The sequence below is a fragment of the Balaenoptera borealis genome, assembly GCF_965194805.1.
Source record: "Balaenoptera borealis genome assembly, chromosome: 1".
Lineage (NCBI taxonomy): Eukaryota > Metazoa > Chordata > Mammalia > Artiodactyla > Balaenopteridae > Balaenoptera > Balaenoptera borealis.
In genome coordinates, this window is record NC_138860.1 from 173,102,641 (window position 1) to 173,121,852 (window position 19,212).

Genomic DNA, 19,212 nt, shown 5'->3' on the forward strand with positions numbered 1-19,212 from the left:
TTAACAAGATCCCCAGGTAACTCCTATGCACATTTCAATTTGACAAGCCCTGTTTTGCAAGTGTCTGCCTGTGTATTTACACAGCAAATAAATAAATAAATAAATACCTACAAGTTCCCAGTTAAGATAAATAAGTCATGGGTGTACTGCATGGTGACTAAAGTTAATAATACTGTATCATAACTCAGAAGTTGCTAAGAGAGTAAATCTTGAATATTTTTAAAATTTATTTATTTGGCTGCACCGCGGAATCTTCGTTGCCGCCTGTGGGATCTTTAGCTGTGGCGAGTGCGGAGTCTTAGCCACTGGACTGCTGCCAGGGAAGTCCCAAGAGAGTAGATCTTAAAAGTTCTCATCACAAGAAAAAAAATTGCAACTACATGTGGTGATAGATGTTAGCTAGACATTGTGGTGATCATTTCACAATGTATACAAATATCAAACCATGTCATACACCTGAAACTTAAGTAATGTTTTATGATTAGATATCAATTAAAAATTAAATCGTGAAAAAAAAACAGATTACCTTCCTTTCATTTCTTCTTTACATTTCAGTTAGGGCATTACCTTGATTCTTTTTTTTTTTCAAAATTTTGAGTGTGTGAATAGGATATTTTACCTGTGAATCTCATTCCATTACAGGAAAGAGATATTGCAAGAAATTTATTATAAAAGAGGGTGTGGGGTCTGCTGGGGCTGGAAACCCACTGATGAATACCCACTCCTGTTTTCAGTTGGCAGCGTCAGCCCTGAGGAGACAGAAATGGAAGTGGGCAGCCCTTGAACCTGAGGAGCTTACCTCTAGCAAGTGAGATGAGACAGAGATGCATATTGCCACCTCCTGAGCCTCAGTTTCCTCACCCATGAAATGGGTGTAATCAATCATCAGTCATGTCTGCCTGCCTCCCCAAGGGGCTGGACAGGCTCAAATGAGTTTGGTGGGGGTGGGGCTTTATGAGCTGCCTCATAGGTGAGGGAAGTGAGATCTGAGAGTGCCCTGCTCACAGCTCTGTCTTCTGGTGTCTCTCCCTGTCCTTTAGGGTCTAGCCCTCAGCCTCCTCTTTCTCTCCCAGAGCCTCATCTGCCGCTATGGTCTCACTCTCTCTTCCTCCTTCCTCCCCCGCCCCCTGCAGAAACCCACACCTATCTGAACCTTGCTCCAAATTAGCAAATTAGCACTGCTTCTGGGGAGAGCAAGCATGCACTGAGTGCTGACTACGTGACAGGACCCTTCAGGCACTGGGTCTTTTATGCCAGCCCTGAGACTAGGTCATAATACCCCAATGAGCAGATGAGAAAACCGAGGCTCAGTGAAAGAGAGTGATTTGCACCCAGTTGCACACAGCCAATAAGAGGCCAAGCTGGAACGAGAACTCAAGCTTTTGGCTCCTACTTCACCAGGCTTCCTTGGCTGGAAACAGGAACCAACTTGCCACGACCTTGAGGAGGACTCCGTTCAAGTCCCTCCTCAGAGATCTGTCTCTAGCCATACTGCACCACTCCCTGCAAGGTCAGGTTCTGGAAGAGTGCTCCTTCCTCCTTCCCTCAAGCATCCTTTCACTCGTCCCATGAATATTTATAGACTCCAGGAGCTGGGATACACAGAAAACAAAAACAGACAAAATCTCTGCCCTCCTGGAGCGTCTGTTCCAACAGACAAACAGGCAATAAATAGGTATGATGTGTAGCATGATGTGTAGATGGTGCTGGGCGCTATGGAAACAATAAAGCAGAGGAGAGGGTGGGGAGGGGAGACTGCCATTCTAATTGGGTAGTTAGGGCTCACTGAGAAAAGGACACACTGAGAAAAAGACCTGGAGGAACTGGGCAGAAGCCATGTGGCTAAGAGGGGATGAGTGTATCAGGCAGATGAAAGCAATTTGCAAAGGCTCTGAGGTGCGAGAGGAGCATCAAGAAGGCCAGTGTACCCGCAGCAGATGAGCGAGGGGAGAGTGGGAGGAGATGGGGGTGGGGTGTCCCATGGAGCCTTGTGGTAAGTGGAGGACTTTGGCTTTTACTCCAAGTGAGATGGAGGCATTAAAATGACATGATCTGACTTGTGTTTTAAAAGGATCGCTCTGGCTGCTGGGTTGAAACCACACTGTAGGAGACAAGTGCAATAGCAGGGGGGCCAGCAGGGAGGCTCCAATAATCCAGGGGAGGGGGGTGATGCCCACGGAGGTGGCAGCAAGCTGGGTGGGGGGCAAGATGGGGTCAGAGTTTGCCTGTATTCTGAAGGTAGAGCCAACAAGACTTGCGGACAAATTGGATGTGGGATGTGAGAGGAGAAAGGAATAAAAAATGGCTACATATGTTCAGCCCAAGAACTGGAAGTTGCCATTTGCTGTGGGAGGAGCAATTCAGTTCAAGAATTCAGCTTTGGGGGTTTCCCTGGTGGCGCAGTGGTTAAGAATCTGCCTGCCAATGCAGGGGACACGGGTTCGAGCCCTGGTCTGGGAAGATCCCACATGCCGCACAGCAACTAAGCCCGTGCGCCACAACTACTGAGCCTGTGCTCTAGAGCCCACAAGCCACAACTACTGAGCCCACGTGCTGCATCTACTGAAGCCCGTGCGCTCTAGAGCCCATGCTCCGCAACAAGCGAAGCCACTGCAATGAGAAGCCAGCGCACCACCACGAAGAGTAGCCCCCGCTCGCCGCAACTAGAGAAAGCCCGCACACAGCAACAAAGACCCAAAACAGCCAAAAATAATAAATAAAATTTTTTTTAATTAAAAAAAAAAAAGAATTCAGCTTTTGTTTGTTTTTGTTTTTTTTCTATTTTTTTTTAATGCTATTCTTGTCTGCTTACATTCTTTTTATGTATGTATGTATGTATGGCTTTGTTGGGTCTTCGTTTCTGTGCGAGGGCTTTCTCTAGTTGTGGCAAGCGGGGGCCACTCTTCATCGCGGTGCGGGGGCCACTCTTCATCGCGGTGCGCGGGCCTCTCACTATCGCGGCCTCTCGTTGCCGAGCACAGGCTCCAGACGCGCAGGCTCAGTAGTTGTGGCTCACGGGCCTAGTTGCTCCACGGCATGTGGGATCTTCCCAGACCAGGGCTCGAACCCACGTCCCCTGCATTGGCAGGCAGATTCTCAACCACTGCGCCACCAGGGAAGCCCAGAATTCAGCTTTTGATGTGCAAAGTTTGAGGAGACCATAAAGATACATGTAGAGGTGTTGCGTAAAATTAGATAAATGAGCCTGGAGTTCAGGAGAGAGCTCTGGGCTGGAATATATAAATCTGGGATTTGCCAGCACAGAGATGGCATTTAAAGCTTGAAACTGGATGAGATCACCAAGGGAGTGAGTATAGACAGAAAAGAGAAGAGGACCAGGGAGTGAGGCCTGGGCACTTCACTGTTTAGCAGTTGAGGGGATGAGGAGGAAACCACAAAATAGTAATCAGTGAAATAGGAGAAAAATCAGGATAGTAAGATATCTTAAAAGCGAAGTGAAGAAAGTATTTCAAAGAGGAGGGAATGATCAGCTGTGTCACATGCAATTTATAGATCTAGGAAAATATGAGGATTAAGAATTGACAATTAGAATGGACGAAAATTTTGCAAATCATATATCTGATAAGGGACTTGTATCTAAAATATATAAAGAACCCTCAGAACGCAACAATTTTTTTTTAATTTTATTTATTTATTTATTTTTGGCTGCGTTGGGTCTTCATTGCTGTGCGAGGGCTTTTCTCTAGTTGCAGCGAGGTGGGGCTACTCTTCATTGCAGTGCATGGGCTTCTCATTGCGGTGGCTTCTCTTGTTGCAGAGCACAGGCCCTAGGCGCATGGGCTTCAGTAGTTGTGGCTCACGGGCTCTAGAGCGCAGGCTCAGTAGTTGTGGCGCACGGGCTTAGTTGCTCCGTGGCATGAGGGATCTTCCCGGACCAGGGCTCGAACCCGTGTCCCCTGCACTGGCAGGTGGATTCTTAACCACTGCACCACCAGGGAAGCCCCAACAATTTTTTTAAAGATAATTTTTTAAAGTATTTATTTATTTATTTGGTTGCACCGGGTCTTAGTTGTGGCAGGTGGCTCCTTAGTTTCGGCATGCGAACTCAAGTTGCGGCATGCATGTGGAATCTAGTTCCCTAACCAGGGATGGAATCCGGGCCCCCTGCACTAGGAGCACCGGGTCTTAACCCCTGCACCACCAGGGAAGTCCCAACAATAACTTTTTAAAATAATGCAATTTAGGGGACTTCCCTGGCGGTCCAGTGGTTGGGACTCCGCGCTTCCACTGCAGGGGACCCAGGTTCCATCCCTGGTAGGGGAACTAAGATCCCACATGTTGCACGGCACAGCCAAAAAAAAAAAAAAGCAACTTAAAATGGGTATAGGATTTGAATAGACATTCCTCCAAAGATACAGATGGCCAATAAGCACATGAAAAGAAATTCAACATCATTAGCCATCAGAGACATCCAAATCAAAACCACAATGAGATACTACTTCTAAGATGGCTATAATCAAAAAGACATATAATAACAAGTGTCGACAAGGATATGGAGAAATTGTAACCCTTATACACCACTGGTGAGAAATGTAAAATGGTGCAGCTGCTCTGGAAACCAGTCTGGCAGTTCCTCAAATGGGTAAACATAAAGTTACCTTATTACCTATGACCAGTAATTCCACTTCTAGATATTTACCCAAGAGAAACGAAAACACATGTCCACACAAAAACTTGTATGTGTACAACACCAAGAGTGGACCCTCATGTAAACTTTGAGTGATGATGATGTGTGAATGTAAGTTCCTCAGTTGTAACAAAGGTACCACTCTGGTGGGATTTTGTTGATAACGGAGGAGACTATGCATATGTGGGGGCAGAGTCTATACAGGAAATCTCTGTACCTTCCTCTCAATTTTGCTATGAATTTAAAACTGCTCTTTAAAAAGAAAAAAAGTTAAAAAAAAACTTGTACATGAATATTAATAGCAGTATTCATAATAGCCAAAAGTAGAAACAACTCAAATGTCCATCAGTTGATGAGTGGATAAATAAAATGTGGTATATCCATATATCCATGGCATATTATTTGTCAATAAAGAAAAAGTGAAATACTAATACATGCTATAATATAAATGAACCTTGAAAACATTATGCTAAGTAAAAGAAACTAGTAACAAGAGATCACGTATTATGTGATTCTATTTATATGAAATGCCCAGAATAGGGCAATCTATACAGAGGCAGAAAGTAGATTAGTGGTTGCCTGTGAGTTGAAGGGGTTGGGGGAAAATGGGGTCTGCTAAAGGGCACAGGGTTTCTTTGGGGGGGTGACGAAAATGTTCTAAAATTGATTATGGTGCTGGTTGAACAGCTCTGTCAGTATACCAAGCACCACTGAATTGTACACTTTATATGGGTGAAGTATATGTTAGCCATCATATACTTCACCCATATAATTCATTAGGTAAATTATATCTCAATAAACCTATTTCCAAAAAAAATGTGGTGGGGAGTTCCCTGGCGGTTCAGTGGTTAAGACTGGGCACTTTCACTGCTGTGGCCCAGGTCCAATCCCTGGTGGAGGAACTAAGATCCTGCAAGCTGCACGGTGGGGCCAAAACCCCTTGAGGATTGGATTAAGCAACGTGAAGGTCACAGGTGACCTCGACAAAAAGCAGTCTTAGTCTAGTGGTAGGGACAAAAGCCTTATAAAGTGTGTTCAAGCGAGAAGAGAACAAGCGAAGGCAGCGAATATGAACATTTTCAAAGAGTTCTGCTATACAGACGGTGCCCAACTTACGGTGGTTCAACTTACAATGGTTCTGCTTACAATTTTTCGACTTTACAGTGGTGCACAAGCAATACTCATTCAGTAGAAAATGTACTTTGAATTTTGAATTTTAATCTTCTCCTGGGCTAGCGATATTGGGTCTGATACTCTCTCGTGATGCTGTGCAGTGGCAGCGAGCTGCAGCTCCCATTGAACCGTACGACCACATCACATCAAGGGGAAACAACCGATACATTTACACCCATTCTGTCTTTCACTTTCAATACAGTATTCAATAAATTAGATGAGATAATCAACATTTAATTATAAAATAGGCTTTGTATTAGGTGATTTTGCCCAACTTCTGGCTAATGTTAGTGTACTGAGCACGTTTAAGGTAGGCTAGGCTAAGCCTAGTTAACAGTAGGTTACATGTATTACATGCATTTTCAACTTAGGATATTTTCAGCTTACCATGGGTTTATCAGGATGTAACCCCACCGTAAGTCAAGGAAGATCTATATAGAGAAATGGGGTAGAGGGGATGCAGATGTGAGGTCAAGAGAGGTTCCTTGGTTTTGTTGTGGTTTTTTCTGAGATGCAAAAAATTATGTCTCAACACTGATTGGAATGAACCAGTAGAGAGGGGGAAATGGCCCAAGTGAAGTCCTTGAGCAGGTGAGAGGCAGGAGATTTGGTGTATGAGTGGAAGGGAAGCACAGAGAGGAACAAATGGGGTTCATCCAAGGTAGCAGGAGGGAGGGTAAAAATGAGGGACAGACCCAGGGATTGGGTAGAGGAGGTATTGAGAGTCTGCAGAAATTCTCTTTTGATCATTTCTATCTTCTCAGTGAGGTAGGAAGCGAGGTCAAGAGCTGAGGGAGGGTTGGGGGAAGAGCTGTCAGGGATTGAGCAGAGAGGAGAAGGTAAGAAATTGTCTATAGGACCATGGGAGAGTGACAGGACTGGGTCATATGGTAGGATCTTGAGACAGTGCAAAGGGTCCCCTGGAGGAGGGTGGGTGTGACATGAAAGTGAGACCAGTCAGCAGGGCTGTGTGTCTTTCTCCAGCTTCTGCCAACTGTGTGGGTGCAAGTGCAGAGTTGGATTAACCAGGGTGTGGTTTTGCCAGGTGAGTGCAATTTAACAAGAAAGGAGCAAGGGGGTTGAGGGCGTATGCAAGGAAGTAATTATAATTATGGTCCACAGAATCTAAGCTGGTTAAGGAGGAAAGTCAGGACATGAGGGAGGTGAGGAACAGTAGGGGAAAAGGTGGGAAGATCAGTGGATTGAAGTCCTCGTAGATCTGCAACTGATGGAGTCAGGGTTCTAGAGGGAGTGAGCAGAAGAGACAGGAGGTGGTGTCAGGAGGATGGGATACTTGATATTGAAATTACTCAGGGTAGGGGCATAATTGTTGGTAATGACGAGGTCTAGGAAATCACCTTGGCCATGAGGGGCTGAGGCAGGCAGGGTGGAGGACAAGAACCCTGGGAGGAGGGAATGGGTGTTCTCCACAGGGGAGGATTATCTGTGTGTAATTGAACAAACCAAGTCATCCTCAGGGGCAGGACCCTGGGTAGGGCATGGGCCTGGGATTCACCCAGACCTGGATATGAAGTGTCACTGGCCAACTCATGCTCAGATTAATTAGTTTCTCTGAGCCTCAGTTTTCTCTCGTGCAAAGTGAAAGATGACTCCTATGTCAAAAGATTATGTTCTGAAAATTGAATGAGAAACTGTGTGGAAAGTGCCTGGTGTGGGTCTAGGAACAATGCACTCAGTAATGTGGGCTGATCCCAGGATGCTCCTGCCTCGGGTCCCAGAGCTGAGGGGCCAATGTAGGGACCAAGACTCTCCTGGGACCCCTTCTCCCTTTCCACCACCTTAAATCATAGAAGGTGTGAATGGAAGAGCCTGACTCCTATTTCTCTCCCATTTTACAGAATAGGAAACTGAGGCCCAGATAGGGAAAGTGTGTCACTATGACTCAATTATTATACAGAGTAAGTTCCCTTTTAAAATCAGCTGGAGTCAGAATTAAGATGGGAAATTTGTACAGGGGGGAAAAGGCTCATATATAAAATTTGAAAGCCGGTAGGACTCTTCAGGATGTATTTCAGCTGTCATTATCCCCTCCATTCACTGGAACAATTAAAAGTTGGTCTTGGTGAAAATGAAAAACCCTATGAGTTTACCCCTGCTCTTGTCTTCTCTCTCCTCTTCCTACATCCCCAAGTCACACCCCCCCAACACTAAAGTTCAGGTCCTGTTATTGGTCAAACATTGGACCAATTAGCTTTGGAAATAGAAGTGTCAACAGAAGTGTGATTCACAGTTCATGAATTTGCTAATTGCTCTTCCTAGCCCAGGCAGAAGGAAGGGGAGAGGAAAAGAGATCTCTAAGTTTCCTTCCTTAGAGAACTTAATTCAAGTGTATGGGGTGGGCACAGCACCAGCCCACACCACAAGGCGCTGCCCCTGTGTAGTTCCAGCCCTAGCCAGTCTCCTTGGGGTAAATCCCTTCTGCTTTCTGGACCCCAGTTTCCCCATCTACAAAGTGGGAAGAGAGTATACAAAATGATCGTCAAAGGGCCTCTCAGCTAAAGCCTTCAGAGTTCTAGGAATATGTAGCTTGGCACCTTCTCTGCTGCCCTGGCTGTCTAGGGACAAGCATGGGGAGATAGGGCAGAAGTGGATCCAGCAGACACAATGGAAATGTCACCTCCTTAGGGAGGACTTCCATGATTACACCATCTAATGATGTATATTGATCTCTCTAGTTCTCTTCCCCTCTCTTGCTATATATTTTTCACACTCACATACACCTGTGGCTGCTCTCTCTTCCATTTCCCTGTTTTTTAAAATTATTTATTTATTATTAATTTATTTATTTAGGCTGTGCCAGGTCTTAGTTGTGGCATGCGGGATCTTTAGTTGCAGCATGCGAACTCTTAGTTGTGGCATGCATGCAGGATCTAGCTCCCCGACCAGGGATCAAACCCAGGCCCCCTGCATTGGGAGGGCGCAGTCTTACCCAGTGGACCACCAGGGAAGTCCCTGTTTTATTTTCTTTTTAGCACTATTCAAAATGTCTTATTTACTTACTTACTTGACTATTGTCTTACTACACTTGAATGTCAGTTCGAGAAGGGCAGGGACCTTGCCTATAATATCCCAGGGCCTAGCCCAGCCCCTGGTACACAGTAGGTGCTTAGTATATCTGTGTTGGTTGATGAATGAATAAATGAATGGATGAATGGATCTTGTGGGTCCATTCATCCAGGGTTATGCCAAGCATGACTCTGTGATCTGTGCCAACTCTTTTTTTTTTTTTATTTTATTTATTTATTTATTCATTTATTTATGGCTATGTTGGGTCTTCGTTTCTGTGCGAGGGCTTTCTCTAGTTGCGGCAAGCGGGGGCCACTCTTCATCGCGGTGCGCGGGCCTCTCACTATCGCGGCCTCTCTTGTTGAGGAGCACAGGCTCCAGACGCGCAGGCTCAGTAGTTGTGGCTCATGGGCCCAGTTGCTCCGTGGCATGTGGGATCTTCCCAGACCAGGGCTTGAACCCGTGTCCCCCGCATTGGCAGGCAGACCCTCAACCACTGCGCCACCAGGGAAGCCCCTGTGCCAACTCTTTTAAGAAGAGCAGGGAATTAGGGCTCTGGAGTCAGGAGACCTGGGTTCAAGTCTCACACTGCCAATTAGCAGTTGTATGACCTTAGGCATGTCACTTGACCTCTCTAAACCTTAGGTTCTTCATCTGTAAGTTGAGGATAATGATGCCACTTCTTGAGATGCATTTTTAGGAATTAGAGATCACGTATATAAAGTATCTGGTGCATAGTAGGTTATCCAAGTAAATGTTAGTTTCCTTTCTTTTCCTTCCTCTGCTGGGGCATGGAAGTGATAGGTCAAGGGTTTAGAGACGCTGGGTTCGGTTGAAGTATATTTCTTATCTATTTCTTATCTTTCAAGAGAAGGTAAAACAAAATAGCAAGCAACTGTGCTGAGGACAGTGCAAGAGACTTGCCCGAAGTCACAAAGCCAAGCAGTGGAGCAAATAGCAGGTCCCCATCCTGGGGGCCAGAGGAAGTCCCTGACCCCAGATAAGATGGAGGGAGGGAGGGAGGGGACAAGAGCAGGATCTTGCTTGGGCTGGCCTCCAGACAGAGGAAGCAGCTGCTCTAGTCTGAGAGTCAGGCTCCTGGGATCTAGTCCTAGGTTTGTCTGAGACAACCTGGTGACCTTGGAATGTAGTTTACCATTTCTAGGTTTTGGTTTCTCTGTCTGTACATTGGACACATTGCTCCTTGCCCAGCCTACCTTATGGAATGGGAGTGTTAGGAGAATGATATTTAATTAATTGTTAGAAGAATGATGTTTAATTTAAAAGAGAATATTGCAGAGATGAATCAGACTCAATTTCTAAAATTTTGCCACAAGCACATATATTTAAAATAAGAAAAAAAGATTAAAAGTAACAACAATAATAAGCCTCATCCCACTAGGCTCTGTAAAGTGCGAGACAAAAACACGTAAACGTATTATTTCAATAGAACATACGAAAATGTTTTGCCAACTATAAATAATCAAATCAAATTTTTAAAAAAATTTATTGAGCCCCTTCTCTGGAGCAGATGAGGAAACTGGCTTAGAGAGGTTTAGTGACTTGCCCAAGGTCACACAGGACCTGAGAAAGGTAAGAGGCTGGCAAGAAAGACTTCCACCAGCTGCCCAGGAAGCTCCTGCCAGAAGACCAACACCCCAGTTACAGCTTCCCTCCAACCTCCAGCCCCATGAAGGCCCTGGGTCTGCTCAAGTGCAGTGGAAAGAGCATGCGCCCACAGATTATATAGCGCAGATTCATCACCAGGGCCCCGTCTCACCTAATGTGTGACCTTGAGAGAGGTAGGCCCCTTCTCTGAGCAGGTTTCCTCACCCCTAAACCAAAACATTAACGCTGGCCAGGCAGTGATGTACTCAAGAGAGTACATTTAAAAAGTATTATGCTTCCCTGGTGGCGCAGTGGTTAAGAATCCGCCTGTCAGTGCAGGGGACATGAGTTCGAGCCCTGGTCCGGAAAGATCCCACATGCCGCGGGGCAACTAAGCCCGTGAGCCACAACTACTGAGCCTGCGCTCTAGACCCCGCAAGCCACAACTACTGAAGCCACTGCAATGAGAAGCCCGCGCACCGCAACCAAGACCTACGCAGCCAAAAATAAATAAATTAAATAAATTTAAAAAATTTTAAAGACCCTATTTCCAAATAAAGTCACATTAAAAAAAAGAAGTATCTACCACGGTATACAAGTTTGTTACCTTTTCTCAACTCTGGAAGATTGCCGGAGAGCAAGAGGAGCACTGCGTGGAGTTGAACAAGTGGCACAATCTCTCTGGGCTTCTGAAAACAGCGTACGACCAGCACCAGGCCGGGTGATTTCGAAATTCCTTCCAGCGGGGGTGGGGGTGGGGGGGCGGATCTTAGTGGTCCGACTCCGCTACAAACTCCACAGGTCACTTCCCTCACGTCTGCCCCTGGAGGGCGCAGTCCCTTTAAATCCAGGTCCTGCCTTCCGCCCGGGCCAATCACCGAGAACAGAAGTCCTTTAAGGACCAAAGGAGGGAATTCTGCCGGAGAAGGAGGGCGGGGCAGGGGCGTGCCTTCCAGCCAATCGGAATCTTCCTGGCGACCAGTGACTCACGTGCAAAGCTCTGCTGACCAATGGTAGGAGCGTCGAGAGGCGGGGCGGTTCCCGCTGTGTGACAGCAGCCGGGACCAATGGGCGTGTAGCCCGCGGCCTATAAGAGTCGGCTGGGCCCCAGGCCATAAGCTTTCGGGTCGGTTGGTCGTTGCCGTCGGAGGTGTGCCCTGGGTTTGCCTCGCCGTCGCTGCCGTCCGGCCCTGCGCCCTCCGCGTTGGCCCCGGCCCAGCCGCTCTCCCTGCCCTCTTCCCCTTTACCGCCCCCCGGTTTCTGCCGTCGGGGCCCCGGGGCCGGGCTAATGATGCCTTCGAAAAGCGGAGCGGAGAGCCCGGACCGAGCGGCTGCACAGGTGGAGACCGCTGCGGCCTCGGCGGTGGCTACGGCTGCCCCGGCAGGCGGCGGCCCCGACCCGGAGGCCGCATCGGCCTCCCTCGGACGGCACCTGAGTAGGCTGAGTTGGCCGCAGGTGAAGCGACTGGATGCGCTCCTGAGCGAACCGATTCCCATTCATGGGCGCGGCAACTTCCCCACGCTGAGCGTGCAGCCCCGGCAGATCGTGCAGGTGAGAGACGCTGGGCGGGGATGTGGGGCTGAGGCTCTCGTGGCTGGGAGGCTCCCGGAGTCTGTTCGATTTGCTGGAAAGCTAAGGAAACAAGGCTCAGAGAAGGACAGGGGCTGTAACAAAATCGCACGACATTGATGGTAGTCCATACCCTCCTCCCCCTGCACCTCATACTCTCTCCCCGCTTGACTTTCCCGTCCCCCGCCCCTTAAGGAGCCCCAATTCCGCTCGGACCATTCACCTAGGCCCTGGCTGGGAGAGGGGCGGGAAGTGGGGAGGGACCTGGCCGTGGAGGAAGAACAACCCCGCCTGCAGGGACAACAGATGCCAGGCAGCCCTGGGTGGGTAGATGTACATGCTTGAGTCCAAAATAGTTCTTTTCATCTCTAAATCGTCATCCCCGGGTCTCACCCTCTACCTCTTCCCTCTCTCAAGGTTCTAGGAGCGGACTCTGTCCTGTGTTCCCACAGCGCATGGCTCAAGAGCCCCCTCGCTAGGTGGGACAGCTGAGAAATTCCAGCAAGGACTCCCTCCCTCTCAAGTAGGGTTGTGGCAGGAGGAGATTAAGCACCAGGCCAGACCTGATGCCTGCATGCTGGAGGGCAACATCAGGTGTCCAGTTTAGGTGTTTCTCTCCCTCCCCAAGATTGGAAATGAGGGCCGAGTCTCTGGCCCCAAGCCCCACCTCTCTCCTGAGGAGCAGAAGAGAATTCTGGCAACTCCTCTCCTCTTCCACAGACTCCCTCTTCCCTTTACCTGACTCTCAACAACCCTAAAATTGCTCTTTCACCTGTTAGCCCAGGCACTGTCATGCCCTGACATACCAGAAGATGGTAATTATTGTATGCATTTTATAGCTGGGGAAGCTGAGGCCCCAAGAGGGGCAGCGAGCTGCCTAAGATTACCTAGAGGGGAAAATCAAACCCAGAGAATCTTGGGTCTTCCCAGGAGCCAGTTACTGCAGGTTCAAGGTTTTCCCACCTCTTCCCCAGTTCCCAAGACTCAACTTCTAGGTGTTAGCAGATAGAAGAAACCAGAAAATCTAGCCACAGTTCCTGCATATTCCTGCCAGCAGATGGACTTTCTTTCTGGGGAGGTGAACCATACAAGCCAGGTGAAGCAGGCCACCCCCCTGCTCCTTCTGCCTTAGCTTCCACAGAGGGGGAGTGGTGCTTGCTGGGGGATTACCTCGCCCTCCCTCCCAAGGAATGGGAGGGGGTGGGGACAGATTCCCCAGGGCTGACTCATCAATGGTGCTCACTGAGGCATTTCTTGGCTGCCCCACTGTCATGGGGTGATTAGGAAACCAGTTGAGGCTTTTCTCCCCTTGACAGTCAGGTCAACCTTGGGCCCCAAATGCTGTATCTCTAGGACTATTGTCCCAGGCATGAGCCCAGTGTGGCAATTCACCTCTGCACCGTGCAGTGCCCTGGAGGGGAAGTCCCTGCCCCTATCAGTATGGTCCAAACTGCCTTTACTGGTGTCTCCTCTGTGCCAGGCCCTGTTCAGGACACTAGGGGCATAGATGTGATTGGGACCCAGCCTCCCTGCCTTCCAGCCAGGTGGGGGAGACTGCAGGTCAATAGGAGCTGACTCTACAATGTGATAATAGTACAATGTACTATTATCCTAGACTAGGGTCAGAAATATCACAAAACAGGGAGCTGCCGGCTGTGGTGGGGAGGGGGAAGTGGCGACTTCAGAGTTGGACTGGGAGGTTGGACATCTGGCTTCAGGGCCTGGACAGTTGTCAATTCCCTTTGCTGGGCCCAGTGTCCCTATTTGTTCAATGGGGATGGGTTGAACTGCTCTCCAACGCCCCTTCTGCTTCCAGAATCCAAAGGAAACAGGTGCCTTCACCTGGTGTGAAGAAAGTCCATCTCCTGGCAGGAATCTGCAGCCGGCAGCTTCACAAACTATTGGGATATATGTGTGGGGGGGGGGGGGGGGCAGGGGGTGAAGGTACTGGTTTTGCGTGTGTGTGGTGGGGGGTGCTGGTTGTTGATTTTGGGCTTCTTACTAGTGCTGAGTTGTCCGATGGTTCAAGAATTGGAACCTTTCTCCCTCTCTACCCCCCACAAGGTTTTCCTACAGCAGTGATCTGGGCAGTTAGAGATGCCATTCTTGCTTGTCCCTGGGCTAGAGGGACCCACTCTCCTGTAGGAGGCCCCCTGCTCATAGCTCTAGGAGGACTGGTTTTAATTAAGTTCAGCCACTTATTGGCTGTGTGACCCTAAACAAGTCCTTTGCCCTCTCTGGATCCAGAGGATTGAATTAGACTCGGATCTCTCCAGCTGCAGCTAGAGGGCCTGCATCAAGTGGCTCTGGATTCAAGTTTTTTAAGCCTGCTGGCTGACAGCACCTATGGTCTCCCTGCAGGTCTCAGCAGCAGCCTGGGAGCAGAGTGGTTTGGGGGAGGGCCTTGGCACAGAAGAAAGGAAGGTGCAGCCACTGCCCCCTCCATGGCTGGAAAGTCTGATTCAGGAGGCTCCAAGCTGCCCTGCAGTCGTTGGGTGTGGCGGTATCTGGGGACTGCCTGCCAAGCTGGCTGTAGTCACACCTGGGAAAGAGACAACAGCCACTGGCTGGCTGGCTGGCTGACACGGCCGGCCCCACGGCCTGACACAGGCGATTTAACAAGGGTACTCCTACCCACTCACCAGGCCAGATGCCATGCCCTAGGGTGGGCATCAGCCTGGGAGCAGGAGCTGGCGCTGAGTAAGGCCCAGTCAGCTCTAATGGGACTTGGAGAGGGGGCTGGTCTACTCTGCAGGTCTGCCAGGGTCCTTAGGACAAAGTCTTTGGCCCAATTCTCCCCTTGGCCTACATGGGCACAGCTGCCAGCTGCCAGAGTGTGGGTTAGAAGTCCCACAGGCTGGACTGCAACAACTGGCCCCTTACTTCCAGCCTCCCCCGTCTGCCTGGCCAGGCTTCCCCAACCCCCACCCTCCTGCTCCCTAGCTACTCTGGCCCTGGGCTTCAGTGATTGGAGGGTTGCCCTCACTTTGAAATTTTGAAAGGGAGAGAGGATTAGAACCCTACTTTCTGGCCTCTGCTCCTTCCAAACCCTGGGTTGGTAATGTGGTAGAAAGAAGATAGACTTTGGAGTCAGCCATACCTGGATCACCTCTGGGTGATCTTGGGCAGGTAACTTCACTCCTCAGTTTCCCCATCTATAACTTGGAGATTTTAAAGATCTATTCCCCATAGATTCTGGTAAGAAGGTCCAATGCCTGGCACCCAATAGGTGCTGAGCCAATATTCCTCTTCCCCTGCCCCAGCTGCCTGGCCCCGCAGGTCCCTGATGGCCAGATGTTTCCCCATCCCCCCATAGTCATGATAATACCTTCCCCTAGTCAGGGTCCTCCTCCTGGAAGCTTTCTGGAGGGAGCCGCCCGCCTCAGATTGCCCCACTGCAGCTTGCCTCCTCAGCACTTACGTGCATTCTTTGTAGTAATTCCCTGGGAGGCCAGAAGAGCAGCTGGGTCTGGAGCTGACTTGGCAGCAAGGCGGGGTTGCAGAATCCCTCAGGGTAGGAATGCTGCCTGGTCACTTTCGGTGTGTGAAGTACTCTGGGCTGCTGAGAAAACTGAATGTCCGGGTCCAGGGATTTTGACCCATCCCCTCAACCAAGAGCAGGTAGAGTTTGGGTTTCAACTTCCAGCCCTGCCATTTCTGAATGGCTTCCTCTCTGAGCCTTAAGTGTTTTACCACTATAAACCTCAGTTTCCTCATCTGTAAAATTAGTCTAATATTTGCCTCACTGTGTCCTTGTAAAGGTAAATGAATGTGTCATAGTCAAAAGAGCACGCATGGACTTGAGAATCCAACTGTCCTGGGTTCTAGTCTCAGCCCGACTACTCTCTGACTTTGGACATGACCTCTCTGTGCCTCAGGTCCCCCATCTGTAAATTGGAGTAATAATACTCAAACAGGATTATTGTGAGCATTAATGTAGTAATGCATGTGAACAGCCAATTACATTCCCAACACATTTGAGCAGTTTGCATCATGTCTGGCACAAAATGAAGTGTTTTACTTGCAGTTTTAGAGAGGTGGAATTGCATACTGGTTAAGACATGAACTCTGAGTTTAATTCCCAGCTCTGCATTCACCAGCTGTGTGACTTTGGGCAAGTTACTTGGCCTCTCTGTGTTTCCATTTCCCCATCTGTAGAGTGGGAGTAATAATACCCACCTCACAGAGTCACTGTAAGATTTACGTGAGTTTATATCCTAATGTATAAAGTGCTTAGATCAGGACCTGGCATTCAATAAATTCTATGCACGTATGTGCTATCATTATTGCTGAGTCATTCCTCCAAACGGGCCACCCTCTAGATTAGGAAATAGAGGCTTCGGCTTAGAGAATTAAATGATTTTCCAAAGGCACAACAGCTGATAAGTGGTCAACAGTGGTTGATATCACTGTGATTATTACGTGGAAGCCCACAGCGGACCCCAGGAGCCCTAGTCGCTGATACCTCTCCCTCCTGCCATCCCCTCTGCAGGTCGTCCGCAGCAGCCTGGAGGAGCAGGGACTGCGCGTGCACAGTGTGCGGCTGCACGGCTCGGCCGCCAGCCACGTGCTGCACCCCGAGAGTGGCCTGGGCTACAAGGACCTGGACCTGGTGTTCCGCGTGGACCTGCGCAGCGAGGCGTCTTTCCAGCTGACCAAAGAGGTGGTGCTGGCCTGCCTGCTGGACTTCTTGCCGGCCGGTGTGAGCCGGGCCAAGATCACACCCCTGACACTCAAGGAGGCTTATGTACAGAAGCTGGTGAAAGTGTGCACAGACACGGACCGCTGGAGCCTCATCTCGTTGTCCAACAAGAGCGGTAAGAACGTGGAGCTCAAGTTCGTGGATTCGGTCAGGCGCCAATTCGAGTTTAGCGTAGACTCCTTCCAGATCCTCCTGGACTCCCTGCTGCTCTTCAGCCAGTGCTCCTCCACGCCCATGTCCGAGGCCTTCCACCCCACAGTGACAGGCGAGAGCCTGTACGGGGACTTCGCCGAGGCCCTGGACCACCTGCGGCACCGCGTCATCGCCACACGCAGTCCCGAAGAGATCCGAGGGGGCGGCCTCCTCAAGTACTGCCACCTGCTGGTGCGGGGCTTACGGCCGCAGCCCAGCACCGACGTGAGCGCCCTGCAGCGCTACATGTGCTCCCGCTTCTTCATCGACTTCCCGGACCTGGCGGAGCAGCAGCGCATGCTGGAGCGCTACCTCGAGGCCCACTTCAGCGGGGCCGACTCGGCGCGCCGCTACGCCTGCCTGGTGACGCTGCACCGGGTGGTCAACGAGAGCACAGTGTGCCTCATGAGCCACGAGCGCCGCCAGACGCTGGGCCTCATCGCCACGCTGGCGCTCCAGGCGCTGGCCGAGCAGGGCCCGGCGGCCGCGGCCGCCCTGGCCTGGCGCTCCCCAGTCCCTGACGGGGTCGTGCCCGCCACTGTCAATTACTACGTGACCCCCGTGCAGCCTCTGCTGTCCCGGGCCCACGCCTCCTATCCCACCTGGCTGCCTTGTAACTGACTCAGACCCTGGCCAGAAAGGACTAGGCCTCTCCAGATGGAGTGGGGCCTCCAGAAGTGCATGGAGAACATGACCAGAGACGGGCAGCCCGTGCCAGGTAGCCCAGCACTGCTGCAGGGTTGGGCCTTAAACTGAACAGACCAGACTCCTCCCCCGAGTGAAGCCCCTGTGGGCTGAAGGCCAAGCTTAGGTTCTTGGTAGATGGACCTTTTGGTTATTTGCACTACACTTTTGGACCAGCATGATTGTGGGGTGCAGGGGAAATTCGTCTTGGGGGTCACCTGCCTTCAGGAGACAAAGAATGTTTGGGATGGTAGCTTCAATGCCTATCATCTCAGGTTGATTTCTGTGGCCTAGAAAGGGTCTTTTTTGGGTCGGGCCAGCCCACAGTGAAAAGAGCAGCCTCCGAGGGCCTGCAGCCCACACAGTGGCTAAAATATGGTACGTTATGGGAACTACTCACTTTGGGTCGGGCTGGGCCACTAACTAGGAGGAGGGAAACTGAGGCATGAGGCAGATACCTAGGTTTGGAAAGGGATAGGTTTAGCTCAGTCCCCTAACACCCCTACCCCGAGCTGTCGATTGAGGTGTGCGGTGGACAGGAATGAAGCAGCCTGGGGTGGGACACAGCCCATGCCCCTGCTGGGGTACAGCCGCCTTCCCCCATGTCCTGAGGAGCCCTCCTGCCTGGGATCTTGTTCTCCAGAAGGTGCTGGGTCCAAAGTAGCCACAGTCAAGTGCTCCCACCCCACTGGCCTGGTTACAGGGTCCTTAACATGGGGGAGGAGAGCCACGCCCCACTTCCCTTCCATTCCCTTTGTATTTGCTACTATTTAGCACTCTTAACACCTGCCAATAAAGATTGTCTACACTGAACCTAGTACCATGCTTTCTCCTGGGAGAAGGACCTTCCACAGTCTGTGGGATCTGTGGCTGCTTCCCCCAGCCTGAGTCTGGCTTGTATTATGGGAGGGGACATTTGGAGGGCAGGGTCTGAGTCCTGGGCTGTAGCTGGGGAATGCTCCTCCTTCCCCCAACACCAGCCCAGCTTGGCAACTGTCCTAGGAGCCCCTGTCCACACAGGTGTGACTTGCCCCTGGACATCACCTCAGCAAGTCTCTTGCTAAAGAGCAAATATTTCAGGCTTCCCTGGTGGCGCAGTGGTTGAGAATCTGCCTGCCAATGCAGGGGACACGGGTTCGAGCCCTGGTCTGGGAGGATCCCACATGCCGCAGAGCGGCTAGGCCCGTGAGCCACAATTACTGAGCCTGCGCGTCTGAAGCCTGTGCTCCGCAACAAGAGAGGCCGCGATGGTGAGAGGCCCACGCACTGTGATGGAGAGTGGCCCCCGCTTGCCGCAACTAGAGAAAGCCCTCGCACAGAAACGAAGACCCAACACAGCCTAAATAAATAATTAATATTAAATAAAAAAAAAAAAAGCAAATATTTCAATGTTTCCTACCTGGAGTCCTAATGACCCTGGACCTGGCCTCACACTCCAGTGCTCAGGGCTGCTTGACCCCAGCCCTGCTCACCCTTCCCTAACCCTTCCCAGGAAGCAGGTGGAGAACAAGCAGGGTGAGTCTGGACTGGAGATCCCCGCCCCCAGTGGTGGCAGCTGGGACTGGGGGGCTTCTAGGGCCCTCAGAGCCAGAGCTGAGGCTTGGCCTC

The 19,212-nt window shown here is 50.3% G+C and overlaps 2 protein-coding genes across 2 annotated transcripts in view; one reads left to right on the plus strand and one right to left on the minus strand.

Annotated features, from left to right (window-relative positions):
• The window catches only part of LOC309608837 (uncharacterized protein), a 29,378-nt gene extending 17,982 nt beyond the window's left edge, over window positions 1–11,396 (minus strand). The window contains exon 1 of the mRNA XM_082349448.1: window positions 6,209–11,396. The gene's annotated coding sequence lies outside the window, so the exon portion shown is untranslated. The remainder of the gene's footprint in view (window positions 1–6,208) is intronic.
• Window positions 11,397–11,568: 172 nt separating this feature from the next.
• On the plus strand, window positions 11,569–18,417 carry TENT5B (terminal nucleotidyltransferase 5B). Its single transcript, XM_082349241.1, has 2 exons — window positions 11,569–12,008; window positions 16,519–18,417. Exons 1-2 carry the CDS (start codon window positions 11,745–11,747, stop codon window positions 17,539–17,541), a joined length of 1,287 nt encoding a protein of 428 aa, XP_082205367.1. The 5' UTR covers window positions 11,569–11,744; the 3' UTR covers window positions 17,542–18,417.
• The last annotated feature ends 795 nt before the right edge of the window (window positions 18,418–19,212 follow it).